Genomic DNA, 20,800 nt, shown 5'->3' on the forward strand with positions numbered 1-20,800 from the left:
ATTGTGTTTGAAGAACCTTCCAAGGTGCCCTCACACGATCCATCAGTATGTGTAACCTCCAAAAGTCAACCCACGTAAACCACATGCATGCAAATGATCTAAATTGCTTAATTGTTTTATTTAATTGATTTTAAATGGGTACTTGATGCATATTATATGATTAAGGTTCTAATTCCTTGATTTTATAAAAACTGTAAATTTTTCTCGAATATTCGATAATAGGCTGGGGAAATGAGACCGGGGACGACCAAGATAAAATAATATTTTTCAATAAATATTTTCAAGGCTTATTAATATGATTAAATATTATTAGATTTTTCTAAAAATGGTAAATTTCAAATTATTTTACGAGACGAGCTTGATTTTATCCGAGAAGCCGCTTTTGGGCAAACGAGGGACTTTTAAAAGATCAAATTTAGTATTTTTGAAAACTAATTTTTATAAACTTTTATTTTTCAATTAAATATGTGTTATTATGTCTAATTTACCTAAGACTAGTAGGCTCAGTTGCTCCTAAACCCAAAGGCCCAAAACCTAAGCTTATTAACATGCAAATTAAAATCTATATATATAAAAAAAGAAATCATAGGTTTTTTTGAGGCCATTCAGCCGAAATCACACACACACAACACACACAAAAATTCGAAACTTTGAGGAGGAGAAAACAATGATTCTTCGTCGCCCATTCGTCCTTCTTCGCGCCCCACACTAACTGTCGTATATTCGAGCTTTCTAAAATGAAAGGCACGTTTCTAAAATCTTTTGACGCATCATTCAAACCATATTATGCTTGTTTTTTTATTTTTGCATGAAAAATACTTATGCACGGTTCATTTAATGATAGAACAAATATTTCCAATGTTTTGACAATTTTACACTTGTTTGAAAAATGTTATGATTTCCAAGGGTTAGGCTGCCAACATAGGATGTTCAATGGGTTAAACATGGACGATTTAAGGTGTACACAAGGGCTGGACGAGCATGTGAGGGCTGTGCATGGTGAAGGGCTGCGATCTAGGGTTTCATGAGGGTTAAGGCTACGGCTTGGTGCATGGCTGTGTGCGGCTGGGCCGGGACTTGGGAAAGGGCATGTGCTAGACGTGGTTCAGAGTTGGGAAGAGTCCTAGCCATGGGGAACCGGTAGGGAAGAGCCCTTCACCACAAGAACTGTTCCTCAAGCAAGCATAGGTGCAATTTAGAGGGAGCGGTTCGTGGCTTGGTTGGGGTGGTCTAGGCTGGTCCAGTAGGGTCTAGAGAGGATTTCATGGGGTCAGGGCTGGGCTGGGCAGCTTGTTCCATGATGGCTCTATGATAGTAGGCGTGAACTCGCGCGGCTAGGGAGCTGATTGCGCATGGGCTCTTGCGTGGGCTGGGGCTGGGGCTGGGTGTGCTGGTCCAGAAGGGTTCGAAGAGGGTCCAGGAGAGCGTAGGTCAGGGACTGCTAAAGGGTGTCTGGTTGTGCCTCGTGGTTTGATTGAGGCCGAGTCTTAGTGAGCTAAGGTTCGGGTTTTTGGGATAGGAAAAGAAAGGGTTTGAAACATGGTCGACGGGGGTCGATTCATAGTTCACGAGGTTAGTTCAGGTGTCAAAAGTTTATGTCTAAAGTTTGGGGAGAAAATATTAAAGTTGGGATTAGTTCGGTGTTAAAACGCTTTACGATTTAGTAAATAAGGAATTAAATCAAAAGGCTCAGGTTTACATTAAATAAATATATATTTGAAGTCAAATTTAAGCTTACATAAATATTTGGGATAATATCGAGTCAATAAAAGTGAGAAAAAGTCAAAATCGAGAAATTTTAAGTCCAGGGGCAAAACGGTCATTTTACACCTGGGTAGTACGAAAAGGGTTGACAGCGTCCCGAGGGATCATAACACATGCTAAATGATATTTTAAAACATTTATGATGAAAATATGAGATTTTATGAAAATAGTAAAGCTATGCAATTTTTACTGTTAAAAATGCTATTTTATAATGGCGGAAAGGACATGTTATTTTATAAATAAAAAGAAAGGAAACATATTTTGAAGGATGTGTTGTCTGTGACAAAAAGGATATAATATATGATTTTGGGGAATATTGTGAGAGAGAAGGCCCCAGAGGGAGCCCGACGATCGTATTTTCATTTTGCGTTGGTGCCTAGTGCTCGTCCCCATGCGCAATAGTGAGCTAAGACTGATCAATCGACCAGAGGATACAACTAGTTCACTTTCAAGGATCAAACTTCATCCAAAATGATAAATGATTGAAAACTTTACGATTTGACGATTCATGATTAAATTATGCTTACAAATTTATGTTAGCTTATTTTGAATATAAGTATGATTTTAGTGCATGTGCTTGTATATGTATTATTTGTTATTCATGTTTTGAACGTGCTGAGTAATTAAACTCACTAGGTTTGAATGTTGCAGGTGAGGATGAGATTGAGGGAGGCGCTGACGCTTGAGTGGATCGAGTCCGGTCAGTACACTCTCGAGGGACATTATTTTCCGCAATAGCTTGATAATGAAATTTTTGAAATAAATATTTTGTTAATGATTTATTAGGGATTTTATGCTTTATTTTGATGTTAGTTGATCTTGCTAAAGGTCGGCGTATGATTTTTGGTTAATTAACGAGTTAGAGATTTTTATGCACTTGAGATTTTAAATGTTAAATTAATATTTGGATTATGGAAATGTTAAGTTATTTCTAATGGTGAATTTCGAATTCTATGATCAATTTTAAAAGGAAAAAAAAATCAATATGATTTTAAAGTTAAAAAATAGTGGACGTTTCAGTATGAATATGGAATGACTTGAAAGACAAATATACCATATAGAGGCCAACATGCAGCTTGATCTTTATATAGCTTGAGTCTTGATGCCGCTTGATCTTACAAAGGTAAGTAGCCAGACTGTAGGTGTCTATCTAGAAGAATTTCCAGTTCAACTAGAGACTTTTAGCGAACCATCTTGAGTTCAGTATATCTAGCTCAAACCCTGTAAATATATTAAAATGACATCTAAATCCTAAAAGAGCTCGATGTTGTTTGTTATCACCGAAAATTAAAAATTTTCAATCTAACATTGTTCAAGGAAATGATTTAATTTTTAGGAAGAAAATTTTGATTTGGACATATGATTCAAGAATGGATTTGAAATAACATTCATACTGAATTTATTTCGAATACGAGTCAATTGATATTATGCTAATTTAACTAAATTAATGAAGTTTCAATTTGAAATTTACTTTAAATATATGGAAAATTTCAAATGTTGTTGCAAATTATTCGAGAAAACTTTTTTTTTTGAAAATATTCATTAAAAATAATATTTGTGTAAAAATAAAATAAATTATTTAATTTTTTTTATTCTTTTCAGACGCTAAATCGTAAATTTTAAATTATAATTGAAAACTCTCATCCATTGTTTTTATCAATTCTTAGAGTGATATTTACTAAGTGGGGTGTATTCAATTCAGAGTTTTGATGACTTTTAATGACTTTTTTAAATGATAGACTTTTATGGATTTGATAAATTTTTATTGACTTTTATGGAATCTCACTGATTTATAAACAGATTTATGTGGATTTATGTAGACTTTTTTGCAAGATTTTTATAGACTTTTGTAGATTTTTTTTATAGAATTTTATAAATTTTGTACTTAACTATAACATGTGATTTTTTATTAATTTCTTTGAACCAATAATTAATTGACATATATAACATATTCAATTTGAAATTATTTTTAATATTTATATTAATAAATAAATTTACTTATTTAAAAGTTAAATCGTTTAATCCTTACATGTATATATATGTGGATTTATATGCATGTTTGTAAATTTTTTTAAAATACATCAATTTATTAACATGTAATCTTATTTTCAAATTGATAATATAAATGTAAAAATAATATTATTTATTATTTTGTGAATATAATTTTGTATAAAAATATCATACCTTACATATTAATTAAAAATACGAAAATAAATTTAAAAAATCATTGTTGTTACGAAACTATTAAATTATTAAGAATTAAACAACATTTTTTTGATCATCTTTTATTATTATTGAATATTACATTAATTTGTATAAATCATACATTAAAAATCACAAAATCAATTTTATAATTCAAAATTTCTCCGTGTTATTAAAATAAAAAATTATTAAATGAACAATCAGCCAAAAAATAAAAAATTTGAAAAAGAAAGATGAAAATATATATAGAGATACACTTCGAAAATTTGAGAGAGTAATATACATAGATGAGAGGAGAGAAGATATGAAGATATGTGATGTGAAGCGACAGAGAGAGAGTTAGAAGTTTTAAAAATCCCTTCAAATCTTTGGGGTGAACCAAATACAATTTTTTACAATTTGTAGTTGTACCTTAGGCTTTAATGTTTGTATGTCAATGAATTCCATGGAGTTATTAAAAGTCCATGGAAAATTTGAATACATGTAGACTTTTATAGAGTTTATAAAAGTCAATGTTGAATACCACTTGACTTTTTAAAACTCCATGAAAGTCTATTTTGAATACCACAAGACTTCTATAGAGTATGCAAAAGTCTTGATTGAATACCTCTAGATTTTTAAAATCTACAAAAGTCATTAAAAGTCAATAAATTTTTTACTTGAATACACCCTTATAAGTATTTCCTTTTCTTTTTGGAGTATCTTTAAATTATTTTAGGGACTTTTTAAATGCAGCAACATTAATTTTAAACATAATGACATTAACTTAATATCAATGTAACTTCGGCTCATTTTTATATAAAATAGTTATACTTAGAGCCTTCAATTTGGATTGAGCTCGTCGGATTGCCCGCTCCCGCCACACAATTCAGGGCGATCCCGCCACACAATTCAAGTAGGTTGTGTTGAAATTATCAACCTATTTAAAGATGGGCCAACTCACATTATATATATATATATAATTTTGATATCATGCACATCTACCGTGTACACCTATGTGAGCACCGATGAGGTGTCACTCACCCATTAGATGCGCAATTTTTTTATATTTCATCACATCCAATAGGTGAATGCGCAATTTTTCTATATTTCATCACATCCAATAGGTGAATGATACCTCATTGGTGCTCACATAAGTGTGCACGATGAGTGTGCAGCATATCAAAACTTTATATATATATATATATATATATATATATATATATATATATATATATATATAATGATCATTTATTAGAATTTATTACAGATTAAAACTTTTACATATGATATTTATATATATTTTATTACACATGTATTTGAATTATAATATTTTAAAATTTCAGTCACATGAAATTAATAGTTATCTATATTAATTTACAAAAGATCTATTTTCGTAAAAATATTGATTATCCATAATGTATAATTCTAAAAAAACAAACAGGAAAATACAAATTACGCCTATATATATAAAATGTTAAAATTTTAAAAAAATTATCAAAAAATATTAAGTTTAATAAAAAAAATTAGCTGCTTATTTAATTAGTATGATATTTTTTTTATAAAAAAAAATGTTCATTATCATATGTTAATTTTTTTTATTGTTTGATTGGCATTTGAATGGAAAAATAAAATATTTTTTCTGATTTGATAAAGTTGTCATGCTATCAAAAACACGAAAGAAAACAAATTGAAAATGTCATACAAATAAATAAACATATCTGAAAATGATCATGATGGTTTTATCTCTTGTGTTTAGATTTAGAAAAGATAAATATTTCTAAATATTATATTATTCAAATGTCAATAAATATTCTCTTTTTTCCGCGTGCGTCGCACATACATTTTCCTAGTTATAATAAAAATACCAGGCCGAGAAACAAAGAATTCAAGGACAAAAAATAATAAAGAAGAAAAATCATCGCCATATTTCCATGTGAATAATAAACAAGTAATGGCTATAAGCCAACTGCCAAATGGGTTACCTGCATATCTAAAACTAGTCATACAACATCCATCATCTTTCTTCATCAAAGCACCCACCGGCCGGATCTGGACTCGATTGAACGAGTTATGTTGTCACTCCCTCTGTATGATATCATTAGAGAACATTCATCATACGAGGTACAAAGTGTTAGAAAACAAGTGCCTCAGTGTGAGTCAGTCATACCTTTTGTCGTTTAGATCTTTGCGGTGATTCGGGGGGGCAGGCACGTTCATGGCTGGAAGAGGCCTGCTCATCCCGGTTTGCATCAGCCTGCAAGTGCCATATAAAGTAAAACCACAATCTCGTTAAGAAAACGAAAAGCATGGAGAGTCTTTTCGAGTCTAGGCTCAAGAAGGATCTCAAATTCAATTCCCTTGGAGTAGATATCTGTCACCTGTGTTTGAACAGAAGAAGTTCCAACGTTCTCGGTAATCATGGGCATTAACTGATGAAGTATATTTGATAAACGTATCCCTTCTTCGCTCACGGCTGGAGCTGGAGCTGGAGCTGGAGCTGGTGCTGGTCCAACGTCTTGCCTTAGTTCACTAGGATTTGGAATCAAACCTGAACTCAGGGGATTGACATTCTCCCCGGGAAACATGGTCCTCAGCAGATGCTCAAGTCCACCCTGGATCTGAGCCGAGAATTCTTGACCAGTAATCACTTCTGCAGCTGAATTACTAATGCCTGAAAAGTTGTGCTAAAGTAAATAACCTAACAATATAAAAATCATTTAATTCACAGGTAAAAGTACCTAGCGAAAAATCATAGTTTGTTTATAATGATCTACTGACATAATTTAACAGAATCCATAAATAGACAACCTCACAGCAATAACCAGTGAAATAAAAATAATTGCAAGTTTACCATTACCCCCAGTCACTCCATCATTTCGCTGTTGTGGAGCAGAAACAGATAAAGGTTGTTGGGTGTTGCCAACAGGACCATGATGTTGATCCAATGCTTGGGAAACTATTTCACCATTTTGATTTCCTGCAGTTACTTGCTGCACTCTTGCCAAGACTGGATACAGTATTCCTATTGAACCACGAGATGAATCAGAAACACGCCCAACAGCAGCAGGAACTGCAGCCACTACAGTTCTAACAGGAATTGCCCGCACTTGGGGCTCCCTGCTACTTGAATTTGAATCAAATCCTGCAGGCTCTTGCGGACCAGAATTTACGCTATTAGAAGACACTGGAGCACCTTGCCCATGAGGCTGTGACCCAGTTGTATCTCTTCGAGGAAATACTGAACCTGATTTAAAAAATTTATGTAAAAATATAAATATGTGACGCGATTGAAATTAAGCATTTCCAGAGGTTGTCAAGAAAAACTCCGTGACTGGTTTTCTATAGCACCTGTTCGTATTCTGATGTCGATATTTCTAGGCAGAAATCCAGAACCACCAGAGCTTGCAGCTAATCCAGAGCCCTGTTGAGCAGCACCAACCGGAATTGAACCAAAACTTACTCCTGGTTGGAAGGGCAGCGGCTGTAGTAGGTAAATAAAGCATAGGGTGAGCAAATCTTTTAACACAAGAATGGGAGGAACACTTGTTCAAACAAATACCACCTGAACCATGATAGGATTGGGCCCAGTTGAGGATACAAAAACAGAGGGCCCAGAATTGACCATTGCATCAGCCTGAGGATGGGATGAATAATCATCGTTAGTGGAGGGCGATGCTTAAATTAACAACTTTTCATGAAGCTACCAAAATGGATATGCACTATAATACTACAAAACGTAAATGTTCAATCAAACCAGGTAGTAGATCAACATACCGGTGTTTGACCCATCCTCAGAGTCATTATGGCCCTGCCAAGCTCAAGCAATAAAGACCCCAAATTTTGGAAAAGAGCTCCCGATCTTATAGCATTAGATTGAATTCTTGACCGCTCTAATGAATCAGTAACAACTGCTTGACACTGCAGTTGTCCAGCAAGTTGCTGCAGTTGAAGACAGAGTTATAGAAGCACCAATCTCTAACCACAAGATGAGTATTATGTTTGTCATATTTGACGATCACTGGAGACAGAGAAACAACCCTTCTTTGATTTATATCTATAAATTCACAGTTACCAGATTTGACATACCGATAAGCATTCAGTGGCTTGGCCAACAAGCAGTTGTCTGGTAGATGTCATCACCTCTGCCAAGGATTCTGGTGTAAGGAGGCCTCTGGCCTCGTTAGAATGTAGAGTAGTGTCTAATTCCTGTTCATCACACTCAGAAAAACCAGTATTTCCACCAGCTGAAAAGTCAAAAACTCAAAACACTCAGAGACGAGAAAAGTTGATGGAACAAAATGGAAGAATTACAAGTTTTAATCAAGGATAGTTCCAGACCATTGGCAGTAAATTCTTGCCGCAAATGACTCAAGTACTGTAACAAAGTAGTCAATGAATCTGGTATTATCTGCAATTAAAGTATGAGCTAGAAATATTGTCATTTTATTCAAAGATTAATACAGCGAAAGGAAGGGATTACACATTCATTTATGGAAAACATAACCCAATATTTCTTTGTTTGTTTAAAGTATCAATATTTAGACTGTGCACAAGAAGAAGAATTAAATCCAAGAGCTACCGGTGGCTGCATAGCTTCCACTGGTACAGATGCAGCACCTAGTTGGTCGGACTGCATTCTGCTAGAATTTCTAAGGCCACCATGACTGGGCAGAACAGAAAACCGCTCTGGAGGAAGTAGCTGCCCAAGAGAAACATGAAAAATATAAGTCGAGTGTTATCTCAAAAAAACTCTCAATTAGAGATGGCATTGAATCAAAACTAGCATAGCTCTCTCTTATAGGAGAAAATAGTGCTAATAGTCAAGCATTCACACTTACATTAAGATCAATTCCTTCGCCACCATTTCCAGACCTTGGGATTCCAAATGAACTCAAAACAGCTGAAACGATCTAGAAAGCAGACCACCGGAAACATATATGTCTATTAGAGAATTATAGTTCTTATAATCTAGTGAATATTCATATATTTACCCGATTGAGATCAGGAAATGCTCCATCTCCCTGCTCTGATAAGTTGAAGGTTCCAACAACCATACCAGAACCTGCTTGGTTGCCAGGATTAAGCCCGATTCCTATCGTTGGATCAGTTGCTGAAAAGAGAGAGGGGCTTGATAGTTAGGTGACTAGATAATAGCCTTCAGATATAGCGCACACAGAATGAAAAACTGGACGTAAGGAAAGGAAGTAAGAAGACCTATAGCAGTAATGAAATATTGGATCATCAATGTGGCACACAAAATTCATCTTGATATTGAGACACACTTAGCAAGTTATCAGGTTGGAACTCACAATGAGCTCAATGTAGATGCTGTTTGATCATTGGTTTCTGGTGTATGAAGCAGCTTAATTCGACATGACTATTGATTTGATTAGAATAAGCTTAAAGCTAGATGGTTCTTACAGATTTATCAAGGAATAAAAAGGTCTCATTATTTTAGCCATATTTAGTAATCAAGGTTATATTATCTTTCTGCTTTGTTAGATCATGCCCCCGTGAACCCAAGATCAATTCGTAATGCGCACAAGTATGTTTGAACAAAATTACTCTAATTCAAAAACTGAAAAGCAATTTCAAACAAATCCAACTGATTATCTTAATAACAATATTCTCAAATCAATTCAAATAATCATAATCTAGTCATGATAACCAACACTAATTAAATCCTATGGGAGACAAGGGTTTTAACATCTTGTTCCAAGAATTATGATAATTGGAAATTGAATAGTGAAAAACCTTTATCATCTTTTTAGAAGGTGGCGTCCCCACTTTCCAACAAAAGGCGCCATTGTGTGTTCACACTAACTAAACTGATCTTGTAAAATCCATAATTCTAGAAGGACAAGGATTCTAGCAAGCACAATACATGAAGCATTTTTTTTCTCAGAATGAGGAACTTGTACTACCTATGTGATGATTAATCTATTGAATGAAATATATGCTATACCAAACCTGGATGATCAAATGAGCTCTCCAGAGATGGAGCAATTGGTTGTCTCACTACCAGGTGCAGGGTGTGACCATCTTCTACATCTAAAGATTCATGCATTAAGGAACTCAAGCAAAAGATAAATGATAAAGAAAAAACCCTCTAAGATTCTAACTCAACCTCTGAACTCATAGTTTAGTATAAATGAATATAATGAACACATCTTTATAGAAAAAATGCAAAATATGTAATTCAAGTACTATAAACTTGTAGAGATATTTCTTCATTCCAACAGCTCAATCATTCTTTTTATTAACAATTTTCCTCCTACCAAGAACATTGTTCTTGAACTACTATATGAAAAGATAAATAAAATTTCTAATTTATTTTGAAATAGAAATCTGTATTTACAACCCACTGATTGGACCACGGACCAACAGAACGAACCGAATTTTGCCTGAATTGGAAACCAGGTTGACCCTTGCTCCAGGTCGAATTACTAAGATTATTATAAAATCTTAATAACAAGGCAATTTAGGACAAAAGTATATATAAGAAACTAATATTGCTAGTATTTTTATGCAAACAATTCAGTCTTGCTTTCAAGCATGTACTATGTGGACTAAATCAATATGTCATGCCATAAAATGATGATATGAGGGAATACAATGTTCTCTAAAGTATCAAAATTAACTCTTGCAGTCAAGATTCGCGTGGTTCTACATATAATAATAAAAATCCAATAGAAATATATCAACTTAAACAACAAATGTTTCCAAATAAACATTTATCTAAAACAAGATTTCATCTATTGAAAAAACTCAATTTTAGAGTGACACTGATACCAGATACTCAAAGATGAAGGTCAATTATTAAGCTTAATAGAATTCACATTCTATCCGTAAAACAGATGTTTACAGAAGTTATTTCCTTAAAGCCTAAGTAGGAATCCATACTCTTTCAAAGGACTTGCACATTGACTCCCTTGAAATAAATCATTATGATGTACCCCGACTGTTACCCAAATGTTCACACCTCTCTCATATGTTAATATGGATCCAACCAAAGACTACAGCAAGAGTCAAAGACTCAACTAAGCCATAGCAATTTCACAATGTAACAGCAACACAAAAACTTTTCTCATCTTTCTTTACCTGAGAATAATTCATGTAGATTTTTCATTGCCTCATACAATGGAGTGCAATTTCACTTATCAAGCATTTTATTTAAAGGAAGATGGCACTATCAGCCACCAGAAAACAGCCTGCTTAATTAACAGCAATTCAGCATTGCAATAATTAAGCTAACCTTGCAAATGAAAGTTCATGCAAGTCAGTTATGCCAGGTATATTGAATAAAACTTCGAAGAAACTTCCACATTCAAATAAATCGAAAGACAAATAAACAAACAATAGAAAAAGAATCAGTCAAAAACAATAAGCGCCCTTCCCAAAACTCAAAGACTCACAAATCAAAACTTCAAAGGATACGGTAAGCAGAGAGAAGCTGATCATCCTTCAAAACTTTTCCACGGCATATAAGGCGTTGTTGCTCAGACAGGACACCAGTTAAAGAAGCTATCTGTTCCTTAAGTTCAGGAACAGGAACCTGCAACCAGTGTACAAATTAAGAAACTAAGAATGATTTGAAATCACTATGTAAAACCAAATTCTCATTTTCTAGTCAGTGACAACATGCATGATGAGATCACTGTGGTGACCCTACTTAGGGGTGAGCTGAAACTGAACCAATCCGAACCACCAGTTTAGATCGGTCTTTAAGTAATCACGGTTGGGATTGGTTTAAAATCAATCAAACCGACTTTGTAAATACAGAAAATATATAGTAAACTTTATTTAAAACATAATTTATTATAACCTTTATGATTATAGAAATTTGATTTGCCGTATAGGTTTTACTTCTTTCTCATATCTATTTAATATTTTTCCATACTATTTTTGGAGAGAAAGATGTTGATATCAGTAGGACGTAGGTTATAATGAACGATTATGGAGTTTCTTTTGAAACTATAGTAATTCATTTTGAGGATTTATATTTTTTATGCTAAATTTATAAGGTCACGGGCATGTATTATATTGTTAAATATTTTAAAATCTATGCACTTATTGACATTTGTTTATCTATAATAGCTCATGCAGAAAATTAAAATTATGTTTAAAAATATTTCATTAGGAAAAAAATCAAAATTTGAAATCGATCATTCAAACCAAACTCAACCGAACCAAACGAAACACTAGATTTGGTTTATAATTATTAATGATTTGGTTTGCTATTTAGTATAACCGATAAACTTGGTTTGGTTTGCTCACCCGTGACCCTACTAATGCATATTTATGCATGAGCCTCGTTACAACATATCCAGCAAACAGCTAAAGATATCAAAATAAGTTGAAATAACTTGTGCCTTCCCATCCCACCACAGATTCCTTATCTGCACAGAAACAGTAAAAACCATTTTCATCCAGGTCCCAACCGCCTAAGTTGCAAGACTCGCTCCAATTCGGAAAAAACATGACACGCCGGTCCGTTTTCTTAGACCTAAAATGCACTACAAACTCTAAATTTTATTTCAATAACTCACAGATTGCTTGCCGCTCACCCCCACGAGACAAACTACATAATCATTCCTCTAAATCAATTAATTGAATTTCTAGAGAAAATTATCCACATCAGCATAATATAAGATAATGCCATCAGAAATCCATGAAGTTGATAACTATTCAAATGATAAATGAGAATTCAGTAGAAGAAAACGAAGAAATTTGATCCATGGTCAACTCAAAGCAGCTTTATGATAATTTACATTGCAGCACACATATAAAACACATGCGTGAATAAACTAAAACGGACATAGGTGCAAAGGCACAACCGTACAAAATTGACTGAAAAGATCCGAGCGAAAGGGAAATATATATTACACATTTATCCACTCGCAGTGTGAAAGTTTGAGAATCCAACGTCTTGATCTTTATTTCAACGGTAGTTTCAGAACCAGCCACATCATTATGGGATATGTCTATGCGCTCACCACTCTTACTTCCCATCTACTGAAGATTTAACAGCCTGAAATCAGCTAAGTTAAGATGTCTTGATAAAAAAGATATTTGACCACAAAAGATGGAAAAGTTGAAACTATTAAAATTTTTACCCAAGCCGACCCCAAGTCCTCAACAATAGAACCAAAAAAGTAGCAAGAAGGAAAAGGGAATCATGCATATTTACGTGATACAGAAATTTTACATGTTTCACGAAAGTGGGAAATATTCTATAAACATCTGGCGGGATAAATAAGGAAAAAGGTTATCATGCATATTTTACACAACACAGAAATTTTACATGTTTCTTAAAAAGCAGGAAATACTCGATAAACATTTGGCGGGATAAACCTGTGTTCCTTGATCCCCTATGTTTGCAATGATAGGGATTCCGGTCTGCATCCGACATCATATCAAATCAACCAAGAAAAAATCATTTCGCTATTCGGTCAATTTTAATGCAAAAATAGTGATGCTTAACTGTCCATCCTGGACATACTGTAAACTGATCCAATCGTCACGAGTTTGGAATCCTACTTAATATTCATCTTCCACCACACAATTCAAATACCACATAAATACAATTGCTATGGCAGTTATATTTTCCACATCATTTCCACAAGGATTTTCTTCTTTTTTTTAGGTTGTCGTCAGCTCTATTTCTCTAGGGTTCAAATGACCATAACCTAACACCAGAATGACCATATCTCTGAAAATGAGTGCCCTTGAGACTAAAGAGAAATATGAAGCGGGTTTATATAGAAAATACCCACCATTGTCCATCAGTATCCAAATACCAAAAATAACCACGACGCTCTATTTTTTCCGGACATAAAAACACTCGAAGTTCCATCCATTTTTATTCATAAATAACCATACGTCGAATCTCGCATCAGTAAACAAAGAATAATAAAGAGCTTGAATGACAATTCTCTCTAACAAAATCCGGTCACCAAATTAAACTACTCTAAATAGAAACCCAAAAGGCCAAAATCCAATCTTTTTGACAACCCATGTACCTGGTCAGCTACAAAACGTCGGGAAAATAGCAAGAAACAGCGATAACCTAAGAAAAACAGTCCACGAAACAACACAGATATCTACACAAAAAGATAAAATAAAATACTAAAAAAAGAGTTGATGTAAAACACTCACAAACCCAATAAAGCACGATCTTCAATATTGTTGATAGCTGATTTAAAAAAATCACGAGCCAACAGAGCAGGAGCGCAGCTGAAGAGGACGAGTTGAAAAGGTCTGTCAGGAACTCTGATTTCGTATGTAAAATTATCTTTTTTTTTTAATTATTATTTTCTGATTACAGAGAGATAATAAGGGCCTGTTTGGTTGGTTCTGGGTGAGCCCAAAGTGACCTTAATGGAAAGCCAAGAACCCGTTGGCCGCCATTTTTTCAAGAATTTTGTCGAATATTTCTTTATTAGTATTTTACACGTTTATATAATTAGTTATAAATTTTAAAATGGATTAGGCATCCTATTTCTATAAAAAAGATTTATTAGACAGATTAGTTCATCCAATCATATTTTCCAAATTTGATTTAAAATCAGGATTTTGGCAGATTCAAATAAAAGAATCTGATAGATATAAAACTGCTTTTAATGTTCCTATAGGACATTATGAATGGACAGTAATGCCATTTGGCCTTAAAAATGCCCCTTCAGAATTTCAACAAATAATGAATGATATAATAACTGATAAAACTCAGTTGCAAAGATTTTAGGAAGTTTAAATTATATTTCTCCTTATATTCAAAATCTTACTAAAGATTCTGCTATCTTATATGATAGACTTAAGAAAAATCATTTACCTTGGACAGATAAGCATACTAAAGCTGTTCAGATTATTAAAGATAAAGTTAAGAATCTTCCTTTTCTTATGCTGGCAAATCCTTTATGGGATAAAATTGTAGAAACAGATGTTTCGGATATAGGTTTTGGTGGAATTTTGAAACAAAAAGATCCCCAAACTAAACAAGAATATCTTATAAGATTTTATTCTGGGAAATGGAATAATGCCCAGAAAAATTACTCCACAGTTTCAAAAGAAATCTTAGCTATTGTTAGATGCATTTTAAAATTTCAAGATGATTTATACAATCAAAAGTTTATTATAAAAACTGATTGTAAATCTGCAAAATTTATGTTTAATAAAGATTTCAAACATGATGTTTCTAAACAAATGTTTGCAAGATGGGAGGCTCATTTAGCTCCTTTTGATTTTGAAATCATTTATAAAAAAGGTGAAGATAATCACTTACCAGATTTCTTAACTCGAGAATATTTATCTTAATGTTTTCATTTACAGATATGTACTCTCGAGGCAGAGGAGAGTCCTCTTATAGAGGGCGAGGTGGCAGGGGAAAACCCCCTAATATTATAGCACAACATGGTAAACAGAGGCTAATAGCCCAGAACTTATCTAGTTCATCAGCCAGTAATACTGAGCAGGATACTGAATTATATAATGAGTTTCAAGAATTTTTGAAACAAAAGCAGAAGAATAATACAGATTCTCAGTCTTCAGCATCATATGCTAATATCATCAAAGAAGATGATAATGATTCAGCTCTTTATACAGAGACTAAACATCGTGAATTAATTCTTCTTATAGAAGAAAAAGATCTCCAATGGGAAAAAGCTACATGGACTATCATGGACAGATATTTAACCAATACATCATATGTATATGGTGCTTATAAGCAAAGAGGATTTTATGAAAATCTTCTCATTTCTACAAAAAGTGTTGATATAACTCACTTTTTTAGTAATACTCAACAAAAAGGAAGTTATAACTTCTCAAAATTCATTATTAAAAAGATTATATCTATTGAGGAATGGGGTATATCTCCATTAGTTGAAAAAGAATTCTATTCTGAACCTCATAAAAATGAGTTTTAAATTCAATTTTTGGGATTATGTTGAAAGTTTTAATAAAACTTTATTTTATGAAAATGAAAAGAAGAAACATACTTGGTTTCTGAAGATTTGTGAAAACATTTTTCACCATCCTATTCCAAATTGGTTTTACATATGGTGGAAAGTATTTGGTCCATCTGCAAAGATTTTGCCAGAGATTTTTATAAAACCTATGAATACATGGTTAAACGTGGCTCCATGCATAAAGAAATCCTTTTCTGATCATTGGATTGATGGCAAGACTTTATGTCTATTCTTCATGGAATTTGGAATTCCATGGATCTGGAAATGGCAACCAGAATGTGATTATACTGAGGAAGGTATCCCTTGTTTAAAAAGAGTCAGTTATACTAAATTCTGGGATAAAATGTTAAGAGAAGATCCAACAACTGGAAAACTTCATGGTCATGAAACTCTTCTAAATATGGAGGAAAAGATTTCTTTATATCAGAAAGAATTCCAGAATCAACAGGAAAAAGAGAAAGACTCCATGAGTCCTTTTAAGATTTTGACTCAGAAATACTCTGAGATTTATTCTAAAGAGAAAATGATTGAAGTTTATATTGAGGAAATGAAAAAAGATCTTTTCCAGAATATTGGATGCTCAGATTCAAAATCAGATAAATCAATGACTTCCGAATCAAGTGATAATCAATTCATACATCTAATGAAGATGCATGATGCACATGATCCAGATGAGGATATTCTTCAATTATCTCAAATTGATGATATATTTGAAAATTTGAAGAAATCTCTAAAAGATAATATCAAAGATGACTAGAGTCGTTGATAGTGGAATCTCACTATTCAAGAGTTGGTGGAATAACACATCATGGAATATCGTGACAAAAAGTGGGTGGCATATCACTATTTACTTTTTGAATTTTGTAACAAAAGTTACTTTTGCTTTAATAAAGCATGTACTATTTTTATTTCAAGATGGAATCCGGGGTTTGATGTCCGGCTCTTCTATCTATATATAGGTTATTTCTGTGTTTTTAGGAAAACACGGTCGAGTTTGCTCCCCTCTCTACTCTCTCTTGTATACAACCCTTCTGAAGTCAATCAATAAAAGTTTGAAGTTCTGCTTACAACTTTGTAAGTTTACTGTTTTTATTTTTATTTTCTGTTTTTAATTTTATATTTTAGAGATTAGCCTGAATGACAGGCTAAAGCATTCGTGCTAAATTATTTCCCTTACTATGACATGATCTATATTTATTTGTAACTTGGAATCAGATTGATATAATAAAAGATTTATTTAAATTTCTGGAATCTAATGTAGTATAAGAGTCTTTGGTTAGAACATAAGGTAAGAAGATGAACCAGGAAATGGTGAACACAAGGTTCGAGTTTATCCAGGGAAAAATAAATTCATGTTGTAGCCCTTCAGCCTGCTTAGCCGAGAAATGGCGTTTAAGGCGTTTATGGGTGATTTTTTATGAATTTATGATTCTTTGGGCCCTTGATAAATCCTATGTTGTTTAATTTCTTTGGTATAATTGAGACATAAGTTTATAAAACTCATCATTTTTATTATTATCCTCTATAGGATTAATACAAGATTTTCCTTGTATACAATTATTACATTCTTCTAAATCTAAAATATCAGATTCATTATCAATAATTTCTTCTGAATTATAGAATTCTGAAGAATTCTCAGTTTCACTGTCAGAATTATTATTAGAATCCATTATTATTTTAAAGCCAAATGGCATTACTGTCCATTCATAATGTCCTATAGGAACATTAAAAGCAGTTTTATATCTATCAGATTCTTTTATTTGAATCTGCCAAAATCCTGATTTTAAATCAAATTTTGAAAATATGATTGCATGAACTAATCTGTCTAATAAATCTTTTTTATTAGGAATAGGATGCCTAATCCATTTTAAAACCTTATTAAGAGGTTTATAATTTATAACCAATCTAGGAACTCCTCTTTCCTGCTCAGAATGTTTATTAACATAAAAAGCAGTACAAGACCAAGGAGATTGAGAAGGTTTTATTAAACCTTTATCTAACAAAGAATGAATTTCATTCTTACATAATTCTAGATATTCAGAATTCATTTGACAAGGACGAGCCTTGGTGGAATATTTCTTTCATCAAAATTCTCTTCATATGGAAGAGATATAATGTGTTTTTTTCTATTCCAAAAAACATTTGGAAGATCATTACATATTTCTAATGAAAATTTATTATAAATAATTTTTATTTTTTCCTGTTATTTAGGATTCTGTAATTTTTCATCATTTGTAAGAAATTTTATTTCTTCTTTTAAAGAATTTATTTGAAAGATTTTTCTTTCAATCTGTTCTTGTAATTCATTTAAAATTCTATGAACATGTTTAGTTATAAACTTAAAGGAAATAGGATTACCTTGAAAAGTTCCTATAATACATGTTTCATCATCATAGGTTAAGGGATATATTTGATAAATAAAAGGAAGACCAAGTATAAGTTGGCTAGAAATATCTTTTGCTAATAAAAAACTGGTTTGAATACAGTTTTTATCTTTGCAAATATAAACTTTAGGTAATTTATAATTTATTTCTAAAGGTTCTCTTCCTGCATGAGAAAGAGAATGAGTAGTTTTATGAAAATATTTTGTAGGAATTAATCCTTCCTGTATAACATTTAAATCTGCACCACTATCTATCATAGCAATGAAATTCTTTTTATAAGTATTATCAATTAATAAAGTAATATTAGTATACCATTTTTGAGATATTATCATACTCAAAACAGATAAATGTTTCTGATTATTATCAGGAAATGAAATATCTTGAATATTTTCAAAACTTTTAGAAATTGAATTATTATTGTTTTCAATAACTGAAATACGATAATTTAAACTATTATTGTTATTATGTAAAATTTTTACTTGTTCTTTAAGATTATCAATTTCTTTAACTAAATCCTGTATAGTAACTGGATTTTGTTGACTATATTTTTTCTGTAAAAGATTTTTTACTTCTTTCATAGAATAAGCTTGTTCTTGTTTAACAAGAATGTTATTATCATTGTTACTGGTTGAAGCAGTATTTTCCATTTGATCTATAATAGTAGATTTTAATATTGGATCCTTAATCATTTTAAGGAATTCTAAAATATTATTGTTAGTTAAAACATTAATATTTAAATCTTGAAATTGAGACATAAGTTTATAAAACTCATCATTTTTATTATTATCCTCTATAGGATTAATACAAGATTTTCCTTGTATACAATTATTACATTCTTCTAGATCTGAAATATCAGATTCATTATCAATAATTTCTTCTGAATTATAGAATTCTGAAGAATTCTCAGTTTCACTGTCAGAATTATTATTAGAATCCATTATTATTTTAAATAATGTCTTTTTTAGATTATCATCTATATCTAAATTATTAATTTTGTTTTTAGCCCAACATTGATTAGCATAATGTCCTGAATTTTTACATTTTCTACAAATTATTAATTTATTCTTATCTTTATTAGCTTTTCTTTCAGCTCTCCATGATTCATGGATATCTTTTCTTTTTCTTTTTCTTTCTTTTTGTCTATCAGACAAATGTCTTTTCTTATAAATTTTTTCATCCTTATCTTTAATTTTCTTCTTACCTTTATTAGGTAAGTCCATACCAAATTGATCACAAAATTTACCTAATTGTTTTTTCTCTAGTAAATTATGTCTCTTAATTTGATTATTTAATTTTAATTCATTACAGAGAGCTAAACCCTCTTGAATACAAGTATTAATTAAATTACCATATGTGTAATTATCATAAGAGATATTTATATCTTCTTTTCTTAATACTTTTCTAACTCTTTCAGCAAATAAGAAAGGTAAGCCATCTATGAATTTAGCTTTCCAAAGACTATTATTACAGTCTGGAATCTCATAAATTCGAGATAAGAAAGTATCTTTATACCATCTAAAATCAGTAAGTGTTTTACATTTTAGATTACTTAATAAAGTTCTAATTTGTTCACTATTATCAGTGAATTTTCCAGTAAAATGTTCAATCATAGTCAATATTAATGTATAAACTACATTTTCTGATTGAATATTATTTTCCATTTTTATAGAATTAAAGATTTCATCTTTTTGAGAATAATGTAAATAATTATCCCACCAACTTTTAAGTTGGCCAGTGAATCCTGCTGTTATCATTTTAGCAATATTTTTATCAGTATTACCTGATGATTTACACACAGTACTATACATAAGCATTCTGTGAGCAGTATTATAAATTTGTCTATCACTAAAACCATCAATATTTCATTCATAAATATTTTTCTCATTATAGCTATTAGCGAAAATATATTCGTTTTCTTCAATAAGAACATCCATGGAAGTAGGTTTATTATAATAATATTTAGATGTAGTAGGTCTATCAGCCCATTTAATTTTATTAATTTCTTCATCAGAATTATTTATTTTTTCTAATTCCTCAAACTCTTCATTAAGAGTATTTAAATTAAGATTTCTAAATTTTTCTTCTAATAATTTTTCTATATAAAACAGAAGATTTAAATTTAAAATCCTTAATATCAGGAGGGGATTGTATAGATGAAGTAGCAACAGAAATAATATTATTTTCTGGTTCTTCTATATGAACATCTGGTTTGATTTTATTGATAGCTAAAATAATTTTATCAATACGTTCTTTAAGAGAATTAATCTCTTCTCCTATAATCGTAAGATATAAATTTGTATAATTTTGTTTTTCAATTATCTGATTAATATGTTTAACAGTAATTTGTAGCATATCATTTTCAAATAATTTTGAAAAAGCAGTAAAATTTAAAATTTTATTATTCTTTTCTATTATAAAAGATTGTTGAAGAGGATAAACAGATTTTTGAATCTGTCCTGAAGAAAGTTTATAATTTCTTTCAAGAATAGAAATATAATCTATAAT

General features: G+C 31.6%; 1 protein-coding gene across 8 annotated transcripts; it reads right to left on the bottom strand.

Annotated features, from left to right (window-relative positions):
• Positions 1-5,803: 5,803 nt before the first annotated feature.
• LOC140831014 (ubiquitin-like domain-containing protein CIP73) lies at positions 5,804-14,268 on the bottom strand. Of its 8 annotated transcripts, none has more exons than XM_073194685.1 (16): positions 14,111-14,268; positions 12,835-12,979; positions 11,386-11,503; positions 9,919-9,999; positions 8,940-9,058; positions 8,787-8,858; positions 8,528-8,647; positions 8,287-8,356; positions 8,035-8,192; positions 7,723-7,887; positions 7,511-7,582; positions 7,297-7,429; positions 6,800-7,192; positions 6,327-6,619; positions 6,116-6,202; positions 5,804-6,033 (listed from the first exon to the last, which is right to left on the bottom strand). In XM_073194685.1, exons 2-16 carry the CDS (start codon positions 12,958-12,960, stop codon positions 6,025-6,027), a joined length of 2,016 nt encoding a protein of 671 aa, XP_073050786.1. In that variant the 5' UTR covers positions 12,961-12,979; positions 14,111-14,268; the 3' UTR covers positions 5,804-6,024. The 8 variants fall into 8 exon arrangements, with proteins under 8 accessions (XP_073050786.1, XP_073050789.1, XP_073050787.1 ...); XM_073194688.1 differs by having other exon boundaries at positions 12,835-12,963; positions 14,111-14,267; XM_073194686.1 differs by having other exon boundaries at positions 14,078-14,265.
• Positions 14,269-20,800: the final 6,532 nt, after the last annotated feature.

The sequence above is a fragment of the Primulina eburnea genome, chromosome 4 (genome assembly GCF_022965805.1).
Source record: "Primulina eburnea isolate SZY01 chromosome 4, ASM2296580v1, whole genome shotgun sequence".
NCBI lineage: Eukaryota > Viridiplantae > Streptophyta > Magnoliopsida > Lamiales > Gesneriaceae > Primulina > Primulina eburnea.

Coding starts and splice junctions, on each gene's coding strand:
- LOC140831014 (XM_073194685.1), bottom strand. CDS start 12,960: ATGGGAAGTAAGAGTGGTGAGCGCATAGACATATCCCATAATGATGTG. Junction 8,859..8,939: donor CATTTCCTGATCTCAATCGG/GTAAATATATGA, acceptor TCTGCTTTCTAG/ATCGTTTCAGCTGTTTTGAG. Junction 6,203..6,326: donor CTTCTTCTGTTCAAACACAG/GTGACAGATATC, acceptor TGGCACTTGCAG/GCTGATGCAAACCGGGATGA.